Source organism: Phocoena phocoena, chromosome 13 (genome assembly GCF_963924675.1).
Source record: "Phocoena phocoena chromosome 13, mPhoPho1.1, whole genome shotgun sequence".
Taxonomy (NCBI): domain Eukaryota; kingdom Metazoa; phylum Chordata; class Mammalia; order Artiodactyla; family Phocoenidae; genus Phocoena; species Phocoena phocoena.
This window is the reverse complement of record NC_089231.1, coordinates 50,831,252-50,849,210: the sequence shown is the minus strand read 5'-3', so window position 1 is coordinate 50,849,210 and position 17,959 is coordinate 50,831,252. Positions and strand designations below refer to the sequence as shown.

Genomic DNA, 17,959 nt, shown 5'->3' with positions numbered 1-17,959 from the left:
TCTTTTTTTATTTTTTTATTTATACTACTTATTTTTGGCTGTGTTGGGTCTTTGTTGCTGTGTGGGCTTTCTCTAGCTGCAGCGAGCGGGGGCTACTCTTCATTGTGGTGCGCGGGCTTCTCATTGCGGTGGCTTCTCTTGTTGCGGAACACGGGCCCTAGGCGCGTGGGCTGCAGTAGTTGTGGCACGCAGCCTCAGTAGTTGTGGTGCACGGGCTTAGTTGCTCCACGGCATGTGGGGTCTTCCCGGACCAGAGCTCGAACCCGTGTCCCCTGCGTTGGCAGGCAGATTCCTAACCGCTGTGCCACCAGGGAAGTCCCTCTGCACATCTTCAAAAGAATCTATTTAAAACCAAGAATTCAGGACCCTTAATAAGGGCTGTGGTTTTCAGAATACAGGAGGCAAACAGTAACAAAATATGCATCCTTTGTAGTTAAAGGTTTTAATAATAATCACACACTTGAAATGTGTATATGAATGTGTGTACATATGTATGAATGTGAATATTTGTATTTGAACATGTCACTTGACACTGTATGTAGCTCTTGTAGAAATCATCACGTTTAATCCTCACAACATTTCCAGGGAGAGATCTGAAATATTACTAGTGATAGGTCACTAGGGCTGGTAGTGAGTTTGTGGTGGATGCTGGGAGGGCCACTCAGGCTGTGGCCGTGTTCTGTGAACCCTGATCCGGTGGAATGGACATGAATGACAGGGAGGCTTCCTTCCTCCAGATCCAAGGCCCAGGGAGCCCCGTTTTCCTGATGAAAGCCACCAGATACCTGCTACCATGTCTTTGCTTTGACCTGCACTCATTCACTTTACTATATATTTTTTTCAAGTTAAATTACATTATGAGGTGCTGTTTCTTAAGGGAAAAACAATAATTTTCAGCACTCTCTGGAAAAGGGCTTCTAGGAAGACTGGCCCTTACTTGAGGGCAGGTAAGGGGGTTTGGGAGCTGTGCACCTAGCCTAGCCCAGCCCAGGGCTATCCCCCAATTTCCCTTGAGGGAAGCCCTTGGAGGAGAGTAAAGATTCAAGCTGCTAGGCAGGTCTGTGATGCTGCCCATTCCCTAATCCTTTGCCACCAATGGGCCCACACACCCCACCTGCCCTCAACTGTACCTCCTTGTTGGGTCATCTTGTTATTCTCTTACCTGAAGCCTCAAAGTTCAGAAGTGAATGAACTCGGGTGATGGCCTGGACCTTAGTGTGGTTTTGAGAAGCCGGGCACTGCTTCTCTGGAACTCACTCTCTGAAGCATAAGGTCTCAGGCACCCACGTCTGATGCCAGGAGCCAGCCATCGGGGTCCATGGTCAGAAAGGTAAACAAAAATATTTGGTAGCAAAAACCCAACCAGAAAAGTCATTGCTCCCTTTCTCAATACAACACCAAACTTCAGATTCTCAGTTGCTGGGATTTTTGCTTTTTTCCTAGTTGTTATTGCAGTTGTGTATCTTAGAATTTGCCAGTTACCTTTGAAAAAATATACACACATAAGATCTTTTCAGCCTGTGGTCTGTTCTGTTATCCCTGTAGTGCAAACACATGTTGTATATTCTAGGAAAAATTAATTGGAATCCAAGTCAATTTGTTCAACAAATATTTATTTAAAATTTATCTTTAAAAAAAAAACAAACAGCCACTAGCTGGGTCTCAGTCTCTGATTCTCATTCAAAGTAAAGCTGCGACTTCCAGGCAGAGACAAGTTGAATGTTGAGGCAATAGTCCAGGTAATTCAGGCCAGAGTCCTGCTACAGAAGAAAAATGATTCAGGGTTGTTTTTAAACTGAATTTTCCAGTGTTTTTTCCCCCTCTGGATTCTTTAAATTTACAGTTTTCTGTTCCCATTACCTGTGTTGATACAGAAGGATTCTTTTTAAGATGACAGGAACAAATAATGTCGTTGGAATTCGTGTAGGTTATGTTATTGTAACTGAGGACAGTAGTTTTCATTAGCTGGCTCTTCAGAGACCCATATAAATTATTATCTGTATTATCGAGGAAGTTGTCTGTCGTTGGGTTTTTTTTTTTAAAGCTTCCTTGCTTCCAGCCATATAGTCCTCATTATCCTTGGGGTTACTCAAACCATTTGAGTCTGGTCTTTCCTTCCTGTCTTTGTGTGGAGATGTCTCAGCTGTCCACGGGCAACTGACTGTGTTTTCGAAATGGCTTTATTTTTCAGATGTCGTACTCTCTCAGGTTCGCCCAGACCAAAGAACTTTAAGAAGATTCATTTTATCAAGAATATGCGGCAACACGATACCAGGAATGGCAGGTATCATACTAACAAAAGCTGCCCCCATCCTCCCTGCTGTAGGAGGGGGTGGGTCCAGTGGGGAAGGGAAGAGGGGACCCTTTGAATGGCCAGACCTCACAGAGTGAAGCCCCCTGTTAAGATGAACAGCATCTCATGTAACCTTCCCTAACAGACTACTGTTTCCACCCCACTCCTGCCGGAATCATCCATAGACGTTCATAGAAAATACTGCTCTCTAATGGCAACCAAAGGCTTAGTTTTTTTAGACTAACTAAAACTGAATTTTTAATAGTACTGAAATATATTTTTATTAGGAAATTTTGAACAGAAAAACAGTTGAGTTTTTTGGGTGTTTTGTTGTTGTTGTTGTTTCTTTTTCCGCTTTTTTGGGTTTTGTTTTCTTTTTTCACCAGGGCTCTGTGCTCTGGTCAGTCAATATCCTGCCAGATCTGCGCCTGAAGTCGGGTTTGGCTCTCTCTCTGATGATTTTCATTAAGAGGGGAGAATCACGACTTTGCCAGCAGATTCTCCCTGGGCGCCAATTCAGATTCCTGGACCTGCTGACGTACGTCTAGAGCATGTGTTTCTCCAGCAAAGAGTTGCTCTTTTGGAAAGGGCTGTTAAATGAAAGTTATGGTTAAATGTATAATGACCTTGGTGTTAAAACCTTCCTGGTGACAAGTGGATGTGAATCCTTGTTGCCGGCATTGCTTATAATTGAATGGCGAAGCCCATTCATGGCAGCCTCACAGCAACGCTGGGAACAGGGCTCCAAGACCTCTTGGGGTCCCCTGATGCTCTGTGCTCCTGGGGGTGGCTCTTCTCCACCAACCTGTGACCTGGATCATAGTTAGAGACACATCCCAGAGCAGAGTTCCTGCCCCAAGACCATTTCGTTTGATCTCCTCCTGATTTACAGAAGCTCATATGGGCCCCACTAATACTCTCTAATCTATGCCAAATGAAAACTGCTAAAAAGTTAGACTCGTGGCACGATTAAGGCCCAGCATTACTATAATTTGGTGTAAAATACACTGTACAACCTGAATAACTAACAATTACAGTATTTAAAGACTTGTTTTCTTCAAGTTTTTAAACCTCACTTGAATAGAGAACATAATTTTATAGCTATTCAACGATTTTAGAATGGCCAAATTGAACTCTCCCATCAAATAATTTTTATGTCCTCAGTATGTATTCCTATTTTAAGTACAGGGCTTTCAGTTAAAATGAACCCAGCTGTCATCTGTGAACTAGAATACCCTGAGTCTCTTTCTCTCACCCTGACTCTCACTGTCACAATTATTGTGTCTTATTCATTTCACCACCGTGTTTTTCTTTTCTTTTGTGGCTCTTACTGAATCCAGACCTTACTTATACCCTTTTAGTATAATTATTCATCATTTATGTATGTTGGTGTTTTTGTCCATAATCTCTTGAACCATAAAATAAACATAGAAAGCCTCGACTTCCTAAATAAAATCAATGGCAAAACCAAAAAGGGGGCCAAATTAATGGTATTCCCCACTTCTCAATGCTGTTGAGGACACAAAGTCAGATAATCAATCACCTGGCATGGTTTGTAGTGAGAGGATGCAGTTGATAAAAGATTTGGACCAATGGGATCACCAGTGTATAGTATATTCCGAAGCCGCCTTCCCCGGCACACCCTTGACCCTGGAACAACGTCAGCAGTCCAGAAAGCATGCAGTTGCTGGCGGTTTTGCTGGGGAATTTTCAGAGGGAACCAGGAGGGACTGTTAGCTTATCTGGAGATCTAAGAAATGGGCTTTAGGGCAGAAAAGCAAGCTCTCAGCACAGGCTATATATAATATAGGCAGTGGTGACAGCCGGTTGTACCTGCGTAGGTGAGAACTGCTTTTTCGGTGCCAGAGAAGATGAAAGGCCTAGAGATGCTCTCCTTCCTCCCTCTGGTTGATTTATTAGCAGGGATGGACTGTTCTCAGACAGATGAAAGAAAAACTCGGGAGGGCACCAGGAAGAAACTATGATTTCTGAGGTGACAGAGGAAATTGTGGTCAGGAGCTGATGAATGGGGGTAGGGGACCCACCGCAGCCGGGCAGCAGGCGTGAGGTCGTCCTGCTGGAGGTGGGCTGGGACGGGGTTGAGCTCAGAGCTGCGGTGGTGGGTAGCAGGGGGCCTGGACATGCTCTCGGGAGGGAGGGGCCGGGGCGATGCCTGGGGGTCTCTGATGCTCCCACCTCGGGCGTGCGGGGTACACACACAACACCACACCAAAGGGGGCCTTCCTGCAGCCCACATGGGAGCCACTTGACTCGGGTTTGCCTGCCGTGTTGGGAGGAAAGAGGCTTTACTGAGAAGCCTGGAGATGTTCACTAAAGCACTTCAAAGGTCTGGACTGAGAACAGAGTGGCCTGAGTACTGGTGCATCCGCCTCTTCCTGTGCCGGGGAAGACAGACTGAAAGGGGGCCTGCTTAGCCCCCCAGGCCCGTGGGAGCCATCCTCCCAGCTGGGCAGGCTTGTCCCTGCTCCAGCCCCGACTTCTGCCCACTCACAGCTCTGCCCAGCTCCCGAGTCTCCTTGTGACCTCGGGGCAGCACAGACCAGCCTCCTGGACAGCAGGCCGAACCCAGGGCCCGCTCACTGTTCTGGACCTGAAGACCTTGGTGTTGAGGTTCCCCCGCCTCCAAGCCTGCTGACAATGGGGCAGAGGCACTGGCGTCAAGGGGGACTTGGGCTCCGGTCTCAGCAAGGACTAGAGCGCGGTGTGGGAAATGAGTAGAGTGTCTGTTATAAGATTCTAGCCTGACCTGACTGAGAGTTTTAAGCAAAATTTTGAGATAGAAAGGGAAAAAAATAATAAAACTGAGAAGCAAATGCAATAAAAGACAATACTTGTGTCACTGAAAAAACAAAAAGTCCAAGTTAACCTCATGATCCGTAATATCAAGGTAGCTACTTAGAAATAAACGTCGGGGCCCCAGCTGGTCCGTGCTCACCCACTTCATTCTGTGACATTAGACCAAGTCCAACGGCACGAGAAGCAGAGGTGAGCCTCTTCCTTACAAGGTATGGCTCCGATGGAGGATGGAGCCCGCTTTAAGTGAGAACTGTCTTCCTCTGTCTGGAATCGGTGCATTCTATGAGGCTGGCACTGGGGACCTGCCAGAAGGCTTTGCGTCGGATCAAGAGCAGAGAACCATGCTGAGAGCGTGTGGGACTCGGGCTGCAGACCCTCGGGCGGGAGGAGCGAAGAAGGACAGAGCCTGGACACAGACTACAAATTCCATGGTGGGAGCTTCAGCTCCGCTGTTAGAACCAGATGACATGATGGGTTCCTCCCTGGCTGGCAGGTGTTTCATCTCCCAGCAGGTGGGGCAGGTGGTGAGGGAGCTGTCACCCTCTAGGTCTACTTCTGCCTAAATCAAAGACGGGCTGGTGTTGGGGAGAACATGTTGGACTTGATAATTATGAAAAGAAAGCAATGCTTGTCTGGGTTTTAGGAAGACAGATCTCAGAAGGTTCAGACTGAGAAGTGGATTCTTGTGGCTGCATCCATATTGCCAAAAGGGATTATAAAATTAAGAGTAACATAAAGTGATGATGGGTAACATTTATTGAGTGCTTCCTGGGTACCAGGCTCTAAGTACTTCATAGGCTTTGTTTCATTAACTCATCTCAATGGGTATTTGTTGAGTAAATTAAGGCAGAGACCTTCTATTTTATGTTTCTTCCAGTTTTATTGAGCTGTAATTGACTTACAGCGCTGTATAAGTTTAAGGGGTACAACATAATCACGTGACTTATACGCATCATGAAATGGTTACCCCAATAAGTTTAGGAAACATCCATCATCTCATATAGATTCAAAGTAAAAGAAAAAGAAAAAACATGGTTCTTTTTCCTTGTGATGAGACCTCCCAGGATCCACTCTTAACAACTTTCATACATAACACACAGCATTGTTAATTATATTTATCATGTTGTACATTTCATCCCTAGTATTTATTTATCTCATAACTGGAAGTGTGTACCTTTTGACTGCCTTCACCCAACTCCCCCTCTTCTCCACCCCCTGGAGAGACCTTTTAAATGAGTTCAGTCTTCAGGACTATATTTCGAGGGATGGAGAGACTTTAGAAATACAAATAATCCTTGACACAACCTCATGAGGAAGGTATTACTACTGTTGTGTTGGGCAGAATAACGTCCCCCAAAGATGTCACTGTCCTACTCTCAGGACCCGTGGCTAGGTCAGGTACGTGGCAAGGGGGACTTAAAGTTGCAGATGGAGTTGAGATTGCTGATCAGCTGCCCTTAAAATAGTAGCAGGGTTATCCTGGATTGTCTGGGCGGGCCCGGTGTAATCACAAGGGTCCTTAAGAGCAGAAGAGGGAGGCAGGAGAGTCAGTGTTGGAGTGATGTGATGTGAGAAGGACTCAACTGCCCATTGCTGGCTTTGAAGGCTGAGGAAGGGGCCATGAACCAAGGGCTGCGGCAGCCCCAAAGCTGGAAAAGGCAAGAAAACAGATTCTCCTTTCAAGCCTCCAGTGGGAAGCAGCTCCAGACACCTTGATTTTAGCCCCATGAGACCCATTTCAGAGTTCTGACGTCCAGAATTGTAAGATAATTTTGTGTTGATTTAAGACCCTAACTTTGTCGCAATTTATCACTGCAGCCATAGGAAACTAAAACACTCATGATTTCAGTTTACAAAGGAGGAAACTAGAGCACGTGGCTAGAAGGTGGGGGGTGGAGTCCAGATTCAGACATCAGATTCCGAGTTGGAACCCTCATATGTTGCTGGTGGGAATGTAAAATGGTCCAGCCACTATGGAAAACAATTTGGCAGGTCCTCCAAAAGTTAAACATAAAATTACCATATGACCCAGCAATTCCACTGGCAGATGTACCTAAAAAATTGAAAAGAGGAATTCAAACAGGTACTTTCACATCAATGTTCATGGTATTATCATTCACAATAGCCAAAAGATGGAAACAACCCAAGTGTCCATCAACAGACTGTGGATAAACAAAAGTGGTATATACATACAGGGGAATATTATTCAGCCGTAAAAAAGAATGAACTACTGATACCTGCTACAGTGTGTATGAATCCTGAGAAACATCGTGCTGTTTGAAATAAGCCAGACACGGGACTTCCCTGGTGATGCAGTGGTTAAGAATCCACCTGCCAATGTAGGGGACACAGGTTCAAGCCCTGGTCCGGGAAGATCCCACATGCTGCGGAGGAACTAAGCCCATGTGCCACAACTACTGAGCCTGCGCTCTAGAGCCCGTGAGCCACAACTACTGAGCCTGAGTGCCGCAGCTACCGAGCCCACACGCCTAGAGCTGGTGCTCCACAACAAGAGAAGCCACCGCAATGAGAAGCCTGCACATCGCAACGAAGAGTAGCCCCCGCTCGCCACAGCAAGAGAAAGCCCGCACACAGCAGTGAAGACCCAGCGCAGCCAAAAATAAATAAATAAATGTATTAAAAAAAAAAAAAAAAAAAAGGAAATAAGCCAGACCCAAAGGGCCAAACACAATATATGACTCCATTTATACAAACTATCCAGAATAGGAAAATCCATAGAGGCGGGAAGTCGACTAGAGGTTACCAGGGCCTGGGGGAAGGGGGACAGTTTCTGTTTGGGGCAGTGGAAAAGTTTTAGAAACAGATAGTGGTGATGATCGCAGAACATCGTGCACGTACTTGATGATACAAACTCGTACACCTGTAAGTGGTTAAATGGCATATTTTATATTACATATATTTTGCCATAATAAAATAAAATAAAACACCAGTGATAGCCATGGGGCTTTTAAAACCATATTCAGAAGAGGGAGGAAAGGGATGGTAAACGTCTTGGGGTTGATGGTACAAGGACAGAGCAGATGTCAGCTGCTGGGCTAGCATCAGCATCTTTAACAAGTAGAACTGTGAGGAAATGTAGACTGAACAAAGCAAGGTGCTGGGCGCACAGGAGGTCCTCAGCAAGTGTTTGTGGAATAAATGGAGAGGACTTACATTTTGAATGTTTCAGTCTTCAGGACTAGATCAGGGAATGGAAAGAACTTAGAAATAAAAATGATCTTTAAGGTGCCGGGGAGAATAAAAGAAGTTCTGAGTTGAATGCCAGGCACACATTGCCTTTAAAAAGTGAAAAAGAGGGACTGCCCTGGCACAGTGGTTAAGAATCTGCCTGCCAATACAGGGGTCACGGGTTTCATCCCTGGTCCAGGAAGATCCCACATGCCGTGGAGCAGCTAAGCCCGTGTGCCACAATTAATGAGCCTGTGCCCTAGAGCCTGTGAGCCACAAATACTGAGCCGCGTGCCACAACTACTGAAGCCTGTGTGCCTAGAGTCCATGCTCCGCAACAGGAGAGACCACCGCAGTGAGAAGCCCGCACACCACAATGAAGAGTAGCCCCCGCTCCCCACAACTATAGGAAGCCAACATGCAGCAATGAAGAGCCAACACAGCCAAAAAAAAAAAAAGTCAGAAAGAGACTGTGGTGGTAGCAGAGGATAAGTTCTAATAATTGTAAACCAGCAAGCCTAGAGCTGATTGCTGGCAGAGTTCTGGAATGGATTGTTCAACAGATGGTTTGTGTGCTTTTAGAAAAGAATGGAGGTGGCCACAGCCAACATGGCTTCACTGAGAAAGAGTCATGTTAACTTCATCTCCTTATTGATGGAATAACTAGGCTAGTAAATTAGAGGACCTCCACATTGACATTTCTTGATTTCAGCAGAACATTAGATGCCAGAACATGGCATCTCCCAGGGATGCTGGGTGACTGTGCAGCTGGAGAACCTGCAGGCAGCTGAAGTGTGTTAGCCAAGCTTCGTCAGCCTGGAGGGAGCTTGGGAGGAAGAGCACGTGGTATGCCCTTGAGCATCATCTCCTCTGCAGCCTGAAGGCCAGTCAGCCTCGTGGTGGCCCACGTGGAAGACCAAAAGCAGGAGGAGACTGTGTCATAGCGGAGAACGAAGGCTCGGTTCCTTCAACAGCTCCCCGAGGTTAAACTTAGCAGGGATAAATGTAACAGAGGTAGATGATCAATTACAGTACAGGGTACAGACTTTTCAGAAGTTCATTTGAAAAATATCTCGGAATTTAGATTTTAAACAGTGTGCTCCATAGAGGCTAACGATGTGAGGTCACTACAGAGTGAGCTAACGTAGCCCGTCCTGATAGAAGGAGATAGCATCCCAGAAATGTATCACTTTTGCACCCAGCCAGGGTCAGTTGCATCTGTCGAGCGAGCTTCGATCTGCACGAGTGTCACGTTTTAGGACACTGGATTTGTATTAGGACGGCCCCATTGTTGGACTAGGATTTTCCAAGCCCCCCTCCCCACGGAGGGTAGGAGGCATGGCACATAACCAATGGGAATAACCATTCCGCCTCATTTCATTGAACCACCTATGTGTAAATAGCCGTTTTTCTGGAAGGAGACAAGTGCATCTGGATAGACGGCACCTAATAAAGCAGTTCCTTAACTATGAAGAATGCAGTGATAACCTGTGTTCAGTCTTTCCAGCACCTGGGTGCTGACCTCTGCTCTGCACTGGGACTCTTTTAAGTGATGAGATGTACCTGTGCATAAAGCCGTGATCCTGTCTCATGCCATTACAGGCTAGTCGGGGAGGCAGATGATAGACAAGTAAGTGTGTCTTATCAGAGATGGGATAGATGTGCTCTGGAGGAAAACTGAAGCTGCTGAGGTGGGGGCGGGGCATGTGCTGGGGCAAGACTCCGCTGATGGAGAGACCTTTGAGCAGACGTGGGGAGGAGGTGAGGGAGCCAGCCCCGTGTGGTCCCAGCGGGGAAGAGCGTTCAAGGTAGATGGAACAGCAGTTGCAGAGGTGCTGAGGCCGGAACGCAAGGGCTGTGCCTGGGGAACCATAGGAAAGCCATGTGGGTGGAAGAGAGGGAGAGAGGAGGGAGAGGTGCACCCTGAGGAGTCCTGGGAGGGTGAATCATGAAGATGTCCGCTTTCACCGTGAGTCAGATGGGAGCTATGGAGGGTGCTAGGCAGACGACTGACGTGCTCTGGCTTGGCTTTGATCAGGAGAACTCTGGCCAACCAAAAATCAAGGGCAAGCATCACAGGTCGTCTTCTTTTTTTTTTTTTTTAAGTCTTTATTGAATTTGTTACAATACTGCCTCTGTTCTATGCCTTGGTTTTTTGGCCCCGAGGCACGTGGGATCTCAGGTCCCCAACCAGGGATCGAACCCGCGCGCCTTGCATTGGAAGGCGAAGTCTTCACCCCTGGACCGCCAAGGAAGTCCCATAGATCTTCTTTGGTAACCTTATTCTTATAGAAAATTAGAGGGGCGTGTGTATAGTGTACTGTCTTCTAAAAGTGAATTAATTTTGATACGAAGTTCAGAAATGACCTGAGTTCTTTCAAAAACTGTTCACACATGTATAAGCAAACCCTTTGTCATGACAGAGAGGAGTCCAGGACCCGCTGCCTTAGCGTCTGGAGGGGGCCATTGAACATCCTGAGGATGGTGGTTGGGGACTGGGAACTGCCGCTTGGTTAGTAGAGAAGAGCCAGGCACCATTCACAGTGATCTGCATCTTCACAGCGGGCGCCGGGGGGCCCCCGAGTCTCCTGGGTTAACCGGAAGTAAAGACAGAGCTCGGCCCTCGGGGAGGAGACACCCTTGAAAATGACAACCGTTATGAGGCTAGCTAGTGCCAACAGAGAGCTGATTGCTGGCCAGGTAGATCTGGGTCATCAGAATGGAAGGTGAGCGTGAAGACTGAAGACTAGCCACCGGCCAAAGACACATTATGTCCGGTGACCCTCATGGTCCTGTTAGGACAGGACCTTTCCTCTGGGCGTTTGTCTTTGAGAGCAGTGGAAGACAAGAGCTCTGGTTTCAAGTGGACATCACCCTCCCTCAGGCATTACTTTGCATCCTTTTGAAGTCATCTGGTTTTCGAATGTCTGCCTTGAGCACAAGCGGTGGCTGCCACTTGCACCGGAAGTGCCCCCTCCTGGGTCTGCCGTGAGAATCACTGCGTTCTGAACAGGCAGAGAAGTGCTCTTTGCAGTGAGTGGACTGGTCTGTCTCATCCCTTGACAGGAGTTTTCAGAGACTTAAAAAGATTTCAGATAATGGACAGAGCATCGAGCTCGAGGGCTGTCTCTTTAAAGGGTGAACTCAGTAGGAAAAACAAAAATATAAAAGATTCCCGCAGCTTTTATCTACTATGTAAAGTAAGATAGTTAAAAAAAAAAAAAGTACAGTAACTGAAGTCAAGTTGTAGCCTTTCATTTTTGTATTGAAAATTTTGGAGGGAACTGGGCGAATGGGTCATAACTAAATTACAACCTCGTTTGTCATCTCATCAGTTCCGATCTGTCAGCTTAGTTTAGTTTGAAAAATGAGTTGGAGGAAGTGGCACGTTCCAAAAAACAAAACAGCTAGTTACCAACTCTGGACGGGCCTTCTAGAAAGAAGAAATGTGTCATCGCCTTTTCTCTCTCCATCCAATTCGATAGATGTCGGGCATCTTCTGTGAGGTTCCCTGAAACATCTGCTTCTTCCCAAGCACGCATTTCTACTCCCAGGACTTTTTTTTTTTTCTTTCTTTTTGGCTGCGCCACGCGGCTTATAGGATCTCAGTTCCCCGACCAGGGATTGAACCCAGGCCACAGCAGTGAAAGCCCAGAATCCTAATCACTAGGCCACCAGGGAACCGCCCCCTACCCCCAGAACTTTTGTTCTTTATTAAGAGACTAGAACCCTCCGTCCCCCCAGCAGCAGGAGGCTGGCAGGGAAGCATCTTTATTAGTATCATCATCGGTGTTTCTAACCAACTGTCAGCAAAACCTCAGTCATGAAGGACAGCGAGTGGATAGACTTGAAGGAGCCTTAATAACCCCCACACCTCTCTGAGACTCCTGGGCACAGCCTATTCTGTCACCAAAGTGGCCCCCAGAGCTGCTCTCAAACATGACTGCCCCATTGACTGTCCTCTACTTCTTCCCTGGTGCCACAGCGAGAAGGAGGACCTGGGCTGTAGACCCGGGGTCCATACGCAGGTAAACCATACGCAGGGTTTATTACGGTTTTATTATCTGTACCTCTTTAAGGAGCACGGAGGGTATGCTGGCTTTTTCTGTGACTCTGCATGAGGCTTTTGAGAGAAATTATTTTCAGTCATAAGCGACTGTGCTTGGTACTTCTCCTGTGCAGAAAAGTGCTCGGCCTGGGAATTCTTGTTGCTTCTTTTCAACCAGTTTGATTTACAGGAAATAAAATGAGACACAGAAAAAAAAAGGTTGAGAGGTTGGAGAGAACCTTCCCTTGGTGGTTCAGTTTTGACTCTCTGCTCAACGAGAGGGCCTGGGAGCCGGGGGGAGTCCAGACCTTGGTCCCCACCAGGGGTCCACAGCAGTCTTGAGAAGAAAACCATCATTAGGGCCAGTAGATGGGCAGGGCTGGGGCCACGCTTAGGACACACTTAGGACCAGTGCTGTCCTGGAAGAGCAAGGATGAGAGGGCTCCAGAGGGGACTTCTAACCTCTGTGACACCACGCTCAGCTTGTTTTCCTCCTTCCTACCTCCCTGCTATGGGCTGGATGGTATCCCCCCCAAATTCTTATGCTGAGCCCCAGCCCTCTGTACCTCATCATGAGACCTTATTTGGAAATAGAGTCGTGGCAGATGTAATTAACTGGTTAAGATGAGATTGCTCTGCAGCAAAGGAAACCATAAACAAGACGCAAAGACAACCCTCAGGATGGGAGAAAATATTTGCAAACGAAGCAACTGACAAAGGATTAATCTCCAAAATTTACAAGCAGCTCATGCAGCTCAATGTCAAAAAAACAAACAAGCCAATCCAAAAGTGGGCAGAAGACCTAAATAGACATTTCTCCAAAGAAGATATACAGATTGCCAACAAACACATGAAAGGATGCTCAACATCACTAATCATTAGAGAAATGCAAATCAAATCTACAATGAGGTATCACCTCCCACCAGTCAGAATGGCCATCATCAAAAAATCTACAAACAATAAATGCTGGGGAGGGTGTGGAGAAAAGGGAACACTCCTGCACTGTTGGCGGGAATGTAAATTGATACAGCCACTATGGAGAACAGTATGGAGGTTCCTTAAAAAACTAAAAATAGAACTAGCACACGACCCAGCAATCCCACTACTGGGCATATACCCAGAGAAAACCATCATTCAAAGAGTCATGTACCACAGTGTCCATTGCAGCTCTATTTACAATAGCCAGGACATGGAAGAAACCTAAGTGTCCATCGACAGATGAACGGATTAGGAAGATGTGGCACATATATACAATGGAATATTAGTCAGCCATAAAAAGAAACAAAATTGAGATATTTGTAGTGAGGTGGATGGACCTAGAGTCCAGTCATACAGAGTGAAGTAAGTCAGAAAGAGAAAAACAGATACTGTATGCTAACACATATATATGGAATCTAAAAAAGAAAGGTTCTGAAGAACCTAGGGGTGGGACAGGAATAAAGGCGCAGACATAGAGAATAGACTTGAGGACACGGGGAGGGGGAAGGGTAAGCTGTGACAAAGTGAGAGAGTGGCATGGACATATACACACTACCAAACATAAAATAGATAGCTAGTGGGAAGCAGCTGCATAGCACAGGGAGATCAGCTCGGTGCTTTGTGACCACCTAGAGGGGTGGGATAGGGAGGGTGGGAGGGAGACGCAAGAGGGAGGGGATATGGGGATATATGTATATGTATAGCTGATTCATTTTGTTATAAAGCAGAAACAACACACTATTTGAAAGCAATTATACTCCAATAGAGATGTTAAAAAAAAAAAAAAGATGAGATTGTGCTGGAGCAAGGTGGCCCCTGATCTAATCACTGGTGTCCCTATAAAAGGGGGAAACTTGGAGACAGACATGCACATGGGGAGGAGCCATGCGGCCTTGTGAGGGCTGGGGTTATGCTGCTCTAAGCCAAGGGGCTCCCAGAAGCTGGGATAGGTGCCGGGAACAGGTCCTGCCCTCAGAAAGAGAATCTGGCCCTCCACACCTTGGCCTCTGGAAGCCTGAGATGATTGATTTCTGTTGTGGGAGCCGTTGCCACAGAGCTAGGTGCATGGCACCTTGTGACGGCAGCCCTGGCAAACGCCACACTCCCTCAGTCTCTCTCTCACTGCAGTCGTGCGCTCTGCTGCCTGTCCTCTCCCTGTCCCCCTCTCCTCACTGCACTCCCCACCCTTGGGGGCACTCACCCAACCAAGGCTCCGTCACCATCGCCATCCTAACCACCCCCGGCCCCCTGAGCCCCAGGTCCAGCTCTGCTGAATTATTTACAGTAATCGCTTGGTCGAGGAAAGAGGTTAGTAAATGCTGGAAAAAATACCCACAGAAATGACATACATAGTTCAAACCCCACACTTTCATTTCGGGCATGTTGGCGATCGCCCATTCCACAGGTTTGTGATGCCAGGTCTTTCTTTGCCTTTGGGACTCACGGAGCAGACTCTGTCTGTGTCACTGACCTCACACTATCATCGTTCCCACCTGTTGCTTCCATGTCCAGATTGAACTTCTTTAAAGTGACCCAAGAAGCTAAGTGTAGAATCCTTTTGGATTTTTACAATTCTTTCTTATCTTTTATAGACGTCTTGCCCATACCTATTTCAACTGCAGGGTTTTTTTTGTTTTTGTTTTTGTTTTAGTGATTTGCCTTGTTTGAAAACATTTTAAAGCACTCAGTGTTATTTTTTATAGAAACAGCGTTTCTCCTTTTTTTGACTTTCACATGGCATTAGTTTGTGCAATCTTTAATGAACAAAATATAACTAACAAATACAACTGGCAGAAACAGGTGGAGGGCATCCAGACCTGATCTTAGCAAGTATACGACTCAGTGTGGGTGTTCTAGAGAGCAGCCTACCAGCCTGAGCTTTGGGTGTGCTGTGAGTGTTGGTCAAAGTGATTTATGGAGGGGAGTGGAGACCCTGATGGGTTAGGCAAGGGAAGTCAGTGAAGAGTTTTACAGCACCTGTGTTCCTCAGATAGGCCTTCCACTCCTCCTCCCAGCCTTGACTCATACCAGTCCCTCTGCCACCGTATCTTCTCCTTGTAGCCTGTTGTTCCTTCTCCCCAAGGTCTCAGTTTAGCCATCACTTCCTCCAGGAAGCCCACCTAGCTTCCCTCAAGCTAGATTAACTGTCCCTCCGATGTGCGATAGCGCCCTCTAGTCCCCAGTCAGAGAACTGACACCCCTGCATAACTACCTCCCCCCAACAACCAGAAGCTTTGTGAGGATGAGCCCTTGTCTGTGTCATGCATCAGCGGGTCCCTAGCACCTAGCACCATGTCTGGCATGAGTGGGTGCTCCAAAAATATTTGTGGGAGGGAGGGAGGAGGAGAGGAAGATCCTATAACTTGTTTCTCAGGAATCTTCCACCCCTCCCTGGATTGTCGGATAAGGTACACCTTAGCAGGCAGTGGAGGCCTGCACTGTCGTCATAGTAACATTAGCAGTAATGGAAGTGGTCGTGGAAGTGGTGGTGGCATTGGCAGTCGTGCTGAGAAGACTAGCTCCAATGCCTGCCTCTGTCACCACGTGGCCTTCTCTCTGTATTCCTCTAGAAATCTCCAAATCTCTCTCCTTTTGAAATCCAGTCATTGGATCTAAGGCCCACCCTAATATATTATGGCCTCTTCCTAAGCGATCACATCCACAATGACCCTATTTCCAAATAAGGCCACATCCACACATTCTAGAGATTAGGACTTCAATACGTATTTTGGGGGAACACGATTGAAACCACAATACCAGCATTTTAAAGTATGCTCTCTCTTGCTTCTTGGGCATGGAGGGAATGAAATACAGAATTTGAGAATACGTCTCCACATGTGTGTCCAGTACCCAACATGCACCCCTGGCTGGTGGACGCTCCTGGGCTGTGTTCATGTATCAGTGTACTCACCCACCATTGTTGCAACTGTGATTTTCTTTGCTCTGACTTTCGAAGTTCTTTGCATGTTTTTAATGTCCTTAAGTGAATATCATTGCTATAATAGAATATTCTACCTGGAAGAGATGAAAACTTCCCACAGCCAACAGAGACCCCGCAGGGTTCTGGGAATAGAACAAGAAGCCAGTTTTTGGCATAAGAGAGAACACTTAAGGATCCTGGATGGCATTAGACATTGCCTGGTCAGACACTGTCAGCACAGGGCCAAAGGGTTGGAAGCAGTGCCTCTGTGTACTTGTTACACCTTTGTGACAGGCCACGCATGTCGGCCTTCAGCTGTCCTTTCTTGACCTTTCACCTTTAGCAGGCCTGTGTATTTTAGCACAGAGGTCTGAAGAGGTTCTGAATCCACAGACTCTGGTGGGAAAACTTACCTCAACCCAAGAAGGCAGTTCCCAGTAAAATATCATGAATATTTATTGAGCGTGTATTATTGGCACTGTTCTGAGGGCTCTCCCATATAAGGACTCATTTGCTCTTTACAACATTCTAATAAGATATCTACTCACTTTATCCCATTGTTTTAGATGAGGAAACTAAAGAATTAGTGGGCTGCTTGAGGTTATACAAAGGTGACAGAGCTGGTATTTGAAGCTTGGAATGTAGCTTTGGTCCTGCCTTCCCAGGGATGGGTACTCAGGTACTGCTCTGAAGCCCAACCTTGCCCAGACTGTGTTTCTGGAGGGGCTTCCGTGTACGAAACCCTCAACTCGTCCTCTAGAAGAGAGCAGCAAATGTTTAGCAGCACTTCGTGATCAGGGTGCTCCTGGAAGTGGAAATAAGGAGTAGAGGCAGCACCCTAAAGAGAATGAGTAACTCAGTGAAAGGGGAGGAAATGCTTCCTGGGGAGGTGATTCGTGAGCTGGGTTTTGAAGATTAAATAGGAGTTCATCCAGCGTACCTAGTAAGACACAACAGTCAGAAGAAATAGCATGCAAAGGACAGAGATATGAAACAACAGGTTTTTTTTAAGGTATGGATGGGGACTTCCCTGGCTGTCCAGTGGTTAAGACTCCGTGCTTCCACTGCAGGGGGCACGGGTTCGATCCCTAGTCAGGGAACTAGGATCCTGCATGCATGCCACACAGCCAAAAAGGAAAGTCCCCACCAGGGACCTTATGAAAAAAAATTTTTGAAGGTGGGGTACTGCAAGTACGTTAGCATGGATGAGTGATAAAATGCAGAGGCAAATATCATGTGTGTTGAGACCAGAGAGACAGAAAGAGCCAGAAAACAAAGGGCCTGGTTTGCCTGCCAGAGAAGCTGACTTAATCCTGAGCAAGTAAGTAATTTAATATCATAGGTCAGATATTAATTTAACACAAGGTCAGAATACCCAAACCTTGATGCTGTTAGTACTACTGCTTTTTTCCCCTGGTTTTATTTTTATAATTATTGAGGGAAAAGATGACAAAAGTCAGTAAGCTCCATATCTGATGTGTGTTACTGTTGTGCTAAAGGATCTTGGTTTTTAATCTCCTCCACTTTTTCTCCAATTTTTCATCAGCAGTTCTCTTTGGCAAGTTATTCTCAGATGCCAAGATAAGTACTTTTGAGAGGTTTTTTTTTAACGTTTTCTTAAGTGCCTTTGATTGCATAAGAGCGTCATGGAGAACTGTTTCCAGTAGTATCTTTATAGCAGGAATGGAGGCTAAGACTGGTTATGTAATTTTTC

General features: G+C 46.5%; 1 protein-coding gene across 1 annotated transcript in view; it reads left to right on the top strand.

The window, feature by feature from the left end:
- CABLES1 (Cdk5 and Abl enzyme substrate 1) overlaps nucleotides 1–17,959 on the top strand; it is a 106,107-nt gene that overhangs the window by 45,258 nt on the left and 42,890 nt on the right. The window contains exon 3 of the mRNA XM_065889464.1: nucleotides 2,192–2,284. Coding sequence (XP_065745536.1) covers nucleotides 2,192–2,284 — 93 coding nt within the window. The remainder of the gene's footprint in view (nucleotides 1–2,191; nucleotides 2,285–17,959) is intronic.